Source organism: Dicentrarchus labrax, unplaced genomic scaffold (assembly GCF_905237075.1).
Source record: "Dicentrarchus labrax unplaced genomic scaffold, dlabrax2021, whole genome shotgun sequence".
In the NCBI taxonomy this organism is placed as follows: Eukaryota; Metazoa; Chordata; class Actinopteri; family Moronidae; genus Dicentrarchus; species Dicentrarchus labrax.
In genome coordinates, this window is record NW_026136705.1 from 28,242,835 (window position 1) to 28,250,255 (window position 7,421).

At 39.7% G+C, this 7,421-nt stretch overlaps 1 protein-coding gene across 1 annotated transcript; it reads right to left on the minus strand.

Moving 5' to 3' along the window:
- Nucleotides 1-3,815: 3,815 nt before the first annotated feature.
- LOC127364575 (THAP domain-containing protein 1-like) lies at nucleotides 3,816-6,347 on the minus strand. The gene is made up of 4 exons (XM_051402207.1): nucleotides 6,143-6,347; nucleotides 5,617-5,716; nucleotides 5,096-5,381; nucleotides 3,816-3,896 (listed from the first exon to the last, which is right to left on the minus strand). Exons 1-4 carry the CDS (start codon nucleotides 6,345-6,347, stop codon nucleotides 3,816-3,818), a joined length of 672 nt encoding a protein of 223 aa, XP_051258167.1.
- Between the last annotated feature and the right edge of the window lie 1,074 nt (nucleotides 6,348-7,421).

Sequence of the window (7,421 nt, forward strand, 5' to 3'; positions counted from 1 at the left end):
GTAAAGAGACAGTACGGGAAATAGTGTTGAAAAATGTCCAAATTCTCTAATTTCAGCTTCTCAAATTTGAATATTTTCAGGTTTCTTTTGTCCTCTTTGACAATAAAACTAAATATCTTTGATCAACATTTTTCACCATTTTTCTGACATTTTATGGAACAAACAACAAATCGATTAATTGAGAAAATAATCAACAGGTTCATCATTAATGAAAATAATCGTTAGTTGCAGCAGTTTTAGTTGAACACTTAACTGCTAAATAATTCTTCAAAGCAAAGTTTGATGCAGTGTTGCTCTGCTGCTGTCTACTGATCAGCCGCCATTAAACGCTCTTCTTGTCTTCATGAAGGGGATTTAACTTGTGAATAAACTATTATTTTCTATAAAGATGTTCTGCTTCTCTACAGCTTTATAAGAGGAACTTGGAGATATGACTCCCTGGATTACTGAGAAAGGAGATTACATTGAGCTTTAAGCAGTCGTGGTGATGATGTGCTGTAAGTCAGTGTTTCTTTAATATAATTTTCATTTAGCTTTGATTCAAGTAAAATGTTCCTTTTAAGGCCATCGGATGCAGTAACCATTAGTTTGAGTTATTATTAGCCACGCTAGCGATATGGCTCCATACGGCAGTGGTTCCCAACCTTCATTTAGTAAAGTGACGACTCCTGATTAAGATTAATTCTCAACTAAGTTTTAATGTAGTTTCCAGACGAATCATAGTTATCACACCTTTGACAAGCCGACAAACGCGAGGTGTAGAGATTTCTTTTTGAGATCTTGAGATGTAACCACGCTGTCTTATATTGTATAGGGACAGATAACAATGAAGAGAAAGGGAAATATTTTGTTTTAAAGAAGCACAAACGAAGCCCAGCCAGACCCCAGTCCCAATACCAACAACCCTGGTAGCTCCCAACCTGGGCTTAGCCAGGCAAGTCAGTGTGGTCAGACACAAGGTCCTTCTCTACCACCACCACCACCAGGTCAGAGCATACAGAACCAGTAATGCCCAGTTCAGACACTAAAATACTTTAACCTCATGCTGTAAGAAAGGGTGATTTTTGATAGATTAAGCCTTATTTTGAATTTTGATTAAGCTTGTAGCAATAGATGATTTTGTGTGTGATGTTATTTGATGGCTGTTTTCTTTTTACAATAGTTTCATCAATGGATGAGAGTGACACCGATACCTCTGTGTGTGTGTGTGTGTGTGTGTGTGTGTGTGTGTGTGTGTGACAGAGAGAGAGAGAGATAGAGAGGTAGAAAGATGCATCTGGGTTATGGAAATGGTCTATTGATACTTTGCAGTCACGTGGTTACCATGGATACCTGGCGGGCAAGAAACGCCGACAATATGGCGACGAACAGCGGCCAGCCAGGGGAATTGCAGCCTTGTAGATTTCCAATACTACAATCAATTAACTATTTAGACCATATGTCACCAAATGTTAAAATTAGATATCAAGAAAAGATTAACATACTCGGAACGTGTGATCCATACACAGCACCCGCTGATGTTTTCATTGCTTTGAAGCTGGCAAAGTCTCTACCAGACCGGAGTTTGGAGATATTGTGACATCTGTTCCTTCGTGTGATGAAGTCTTCATCTGAATATGTACACCCTGCCTGCTGGAACCTTATGCCAACTAGGTTGTATCCATATTATGGCTAGCAGGATGTCAAACATTGTAGCCTACCTGCTTATCCACTCCACATAGCATCAGACAACAGACAAGAGCAGCTGGGGCAGCGAAATGCAATCTGTTAGTAGTAATAACTGTACGATAGTATGTATGCAAAGTAACTGTAAGTAAATAAGTAAGTAATAAGTAGACGCAGTACAACAGTAACGTGCCATTCATTCTCTATGTAATCTTCTTCTCATCATATCAAATCACATAAGTTACATGATAAGGCGTTCTTGCCACCTACTGGCGAACGTGTAAGCACGTTTATGTTAAGGCTACACGATTTAGGGCTTAGCTCAGTCGGCAGAGCTGGCAACCCATATATACAGCGTCCCCAGTTCAAATCCGACCTTCAGCCTTTTGCTGCATGTCATCCCCTCTCTCTGCCCCCTTTCCTGTCTATCTCCAGCTGTCTCTCTATCAAATAAAGGCCAAAAAAAGTATTCTTAAAGATTACACGATTGACATGAAACATAACATCAGCGAATCAACAGTCTGAATGCACGTCTGCTATGACAGGAGAATTTATGGCCGTCACTGTCATTAGAAGTGAACCCAGCTGGACGCATAGCTTGCAGTTCGTCTGATTTGTCTGCCCACGTGATGCCACATGTAAACATATATGGTAGCCTAATTAAAAAAAGAAAAGAAATGTGTAGCTTTAAGCTGTGCTTGTGAATTATAGACTTTATCTAACTAAAACTGCGTGGCACTACTTCCACTGACAAGGCCTGTACATGGAATGAGCCTAGTATAGCAGCCAGTAGAAAAATAGAGTGTGTAGAGGGGAGCCAGATAGTTTTTTCTAAGGCCCAGAGAAAGAGAGCAGCAGATGGGTGTGGTGACCTTCCCCCTGCTAAAATTCCACCTCCAACTCCTGCTGAACGTGCAGCACTGTACAACATGCTACACCTTTCCGAGAAGAGTGAGAAGGAACCAGTAAGGAGTGCCATTCTAGCTTTAGTTCCTGGCCATGCACAGAGATATATACCTCGGGCTGTACAAATGAATATTCCTAAATCCCTTAGCAAAATGTACACACCGTTGAACAGGGCACTCTCACACGCAGAACTATACTCAAAGAGTGAAGAGGTCTTTGCAGGCTTGAGCATAACTGAGGAACAGGTACTTTATTTATACATCAGGGAGTGTGGTTTATGTATGTATGTCAGGGATGTCTTAGGAAAAGGACATTTTGAGTGCAGGATCAAAGTTTTGACAAAATTGTCAAAATGTAAATGTATTACTGGTGATTTGCTACAAGAATTTCACACAGTTTTTTACATTTTAGTGCTGTGCAATAGAAAGCGAGACAAGACTTCAATCCAAATCCACTATGTGGTACGACCAGAAAGCAGGAAGGGTCACTGCATCTAACATCCGAGCAGCCTGCCACACTAACTCAGAAAAACCAGCTGTGTCCCTGCTGAAAAAGCTTTGCTACCCCGTGGCCTACAAAGCTCGAAACACACCACATTCTCAGGTACTACACAATGCCTTCAATTAACAATCAAATAACTTCCACAAAAAATAGTTGAGGGGATTTCCATTTCCTTTACCTTAATGATATGCACATTATGGAGGTTATCATAATCTATCATTTTTGATACTTAAATATTGTTTGTTTCAGATGGGGCATAGAACATGAGGGAAGGGCCGTGGAGGAGTACTCCAAGATCATGAAGGAACATCACACCAACCTCAATGTCAGGAGGGCAGGGCTGGTCATTAGTCCTAAATACCCATGGTTAGGGGCATCCCCAGATGGCATGTTAATGTGTGACTGCCATGGGATGGGTGTGTTAGAAGTGAAGGCCCCAAGTAGTCTTGAGAACAGCAGTTTAGTTGACAAAATGAAACAGGATGGCACATTTTGTCTCCACGAGGTAGAGGGTAAAGTTTCACTAAAGAGGGACCACCAGTACTTTTACCAAGTGCAGACACAAATTCACTTAGCAGAGGCAAGCTACTGTGACTTTGTTGTTTGGGGACCAGGGATAGATGGCAAAGGAGAAGTGCACATTGAGAGAATTATGCCAGATACAGTCTTCTTTGAAACTATGCGTGGAAAGGTTCACACTTTTATCCGAACATGTGTCATTCCTGAGCTATTGGCAAAAATTTTTACAGCACCTGTTCAAGCAACATCACATGATGCCACCAAATCGTCTGAAGGCTGTTACTGTGGTATGCCTGTTCTGGATACTGATGACAAAATAGAGTGTACATCGGGAATCTGTAAAAGACTGTACATGCACAGAAGTTGTTTGCAGACTACTGATCTTAGTGTTTTGAATTGGAAGTGCAGTGTCTGCAAACAGGAATTGGCAAAACGCAAACGTGCACAAAGAAAACAAATGAAAAGTGCTGAATTTTGAATTGTACTGTTAGACAGACAAATACAGATTTAATCAGCAAATAAATACAATGCACATACAAAGATAAATAAAACAGATGAATACAAAAAAATACAATGCACATAGGTATTCAAAGTGAAAATGTAATACATTTATGTACATAGATGTTTCTTAGTGTGTGTAGTTTGTGCGTGTGTTTGTATAAATAAATAATTGTATATTTACATTGTATTAATGTTGTACTGTATTCAGTAGTGTTTAACCAGAAGGAATAATTGAGGGTGTCACATTTGTAAGGGCACAACACACATGGACTACTTTGTCTAAAGCTGTTAACCCTTTGGGGTGTTCAGCTTCACACATCTGGATACCAATAGTACTTTGTAGTATAGTGTATCGGTTTCTTGTTTCACCGATAACTCTCTCTACATGGATTCTTACTGAGGCAAGTCCACGTGTGGACTCCAGCTCTACTGGGCTCAATTGTTTCCTTCCTTTAGTGAAAGCTGGGATCTTCAGCTCAGCATTATACAAGCTAATAGACTCTGCCACGTTAAACCCTCGATCAGCCAGTATTACATCACCTGCACTGATGCATTCCAGAAACCCAGAATTTTCTGTGACACGTTTGTCTGATGTTCTGCCTCCCCATCCCTTAGGTATGAATATGACTGTTCCTTGTGGGGATATGCCTATTAGGTATTTCATGGTGTGATGATGTTTATAGGTCGAATATGTTTGTGCTCTTGCTTCTAAGTCTCGAAACAGTCAATTATGCAGGAACATCTAGGGTAAGTTTGTCTAAATATCATGGGCATTGACAGCCGAAGCTCTTCTCTCTGTGGCCAAAATAAAAATGACGAGACAAGCTTTGCATGTAGCATGTCAAGGGTAGTTCTAAAAGTTCTGCTTGCTGTCGCTATCGAGATTTGGAAGTAGAGCAAGGGACAGGTTCATTTTCATCCTCATAAGAGTTAAAAGAAGTTGATGGAAAGGAGAGAGGGTTGCGTGTGTCGGAAGACATAAAATAACACTATATAAAACTACTTGCAGCTTGGCAAACGTGGGGAGTCCTGTCAGTGCTTTCACTTTTTCATCGTCATTTTCAAAAGCCTGTTCGTCCAATATTCCTAATTTGGTTTTCAGCCTGCGGTTTTCCTCCCTGAGGTCATCACACTCCTGCTGTAGCTTTGCCATGTCATCTTTGCAGTGATTGCTGAGACACTGTTGTGGCACAGGCTCTCCTGAAGACAGTTCCAAGAGGACATCCACAGCATCTTGTTTCTTTTCCACCTCCATCCTCTTGATTTGGATTCTGCTGTGCTGCTCATACCTTTTGTTTACAAGGACACAATGACATTTTTGTCACATATATAGAACTAATATTGTAAAATATGTTTTAAAATTACATTTGGTTATACTTTACTGTGCAGGGAGAACTGTTAAGAAAGAATTCAATACGAGAGTGACACAATAGAAGAAAAAAAAACACTAGATGAGCATGTAAAGTAAATGACACAGCAATACATTTCAGACACAGCCTTATTATACAACATTCAAAGTCAAACCTTTCCATGTCTTTCTCCCTTTTCCTCTTTTTGGTGGCAGGGGTGTGAGAGAAGACAGATGGAACCCAATCAGGGGACAGCAGGTCATCAGATGTGGCACCTGAAATAATAAAATAAGATAATATAATAGATAAAAAACTTTACTGCTACACAAGGTTTGGGGTATTTTCAACGTAGAGTCCTGTAGTTCCAGGTCTTTCTAGTAGCTATCAAGAACAGCCTGTTAGCGAGCTAGCTGCATAACTATGAACTAGGATTAACTCCAAGGAGCTAAATTGTGTAAAGCAGACAAGGTTTTTTAAGATAATCGAGCAGTAATAATTCCTCCGTAAATAATCTAGCTCTACTGTTGGGTCTTCTCTGGTTCTCATTGAAAACCGTAGATATTACAAACCTCAGCTTAGACTAATAACACAAACAGCTGACTCGCCGAACCAGCTGCTGTTGTTGATTCACGAAACTACAGGGTAACTTAAAGACACGATTAATTACATGATGATACACCCATTGTATTCAAACAAATTACCTTTGATGAAATGATCACTGCACAGACGTGTATACTGTGAAGGTTGCCAGGTCCCATTTCCTGAAACGGTTGCACGTCTGATAGCCTGTATCCACAGTTGTCTTCTCTCTGGATTCTCCTTATCAGATGGGATCCGGTAAAAACATAACCCCGGCTTATCTCCTCGGCGGTTAGTGCATCCAATCGCACAACAACTATCTGGCATGTCGTTCACCTCAAAACACCAACTTTTGTAACGTTATAGTAAAACTGGCGACGTCCTGGCAAGACAGTAAACTGTGTTTCGTTGCTGGAGAACGACGTTCTTGCCCGCCAGCCAGTAGTTGTGACGTCACGTGCAAAGTATGAATTAAAGGGTTCATTTGGGGTTCATCTGGGACCAGGTTGGAGTAACACAATAATTTCCCTTATTAATGTATGGCCTCCCTCATAAATCCTTGCCCACCCTCTGGCTACCCCTTGTATATAATTCTAGCTCCGCCACTGGTTGAATTTAAGAATGTGTACCTTTGATCTAAAATCAATGAGAACATTTCTTCCAACAATAAAAATAAGTGACTTTGTCTTAAATTAAAGCACCAGAAACATTTAAATTTTATGTATTATATGGGACAAGATGGATTTCTCTTAAACTGAGAAGTTGTTAGAGTGGTTTTACTCTTAAAATGAGGAAAATAATCTTGTTCCTCTGCTGGAATATTATACAAACCATCGTTCTGACTGTTATTGGTTAAATCTTTGTCAGTTTTAAGCTGTAATATCTTATTTATTTTAATACTTTTACAGCAGAAAATTGATGGTTACTCAAAAGTATCAAATATAGTTAGATGTTTTTGTAATTTCTTTGTTTATATATAACTCCAAACACCCAGTGCTAATAATAAAAACAAAGTAATAAAACAATCTTGTCCATAATCGTCATACAAATTCCCTCCAATATTCATAATTTATTGTTTTATGAATTTCTCTGTATGTTTGTTTCCACTCCTCTCCCTTCCACTGGTCTCCTCTTTCTGAAATACATTGATGTTTAATGCTGTTTGTGTCCAATGAACCACAAACAAAAATTAACCCTCTGAAATGTTTTTTATACAACTTATAGAGTTGGGTAGTTTCTGTGTAACCCAGCCGCTGCGCCATATTACTCCCGAAGCATCCTCCTCGTTTATAAAGAGGAAAGGAAAGTCAAAGAAAAGCTTTGTATTCACTTTTTTACCCTCCAAAGTCAAATAGGAGTGAAAACTATCACTATCTGTGTTATGTTACCATGTTATCCTCC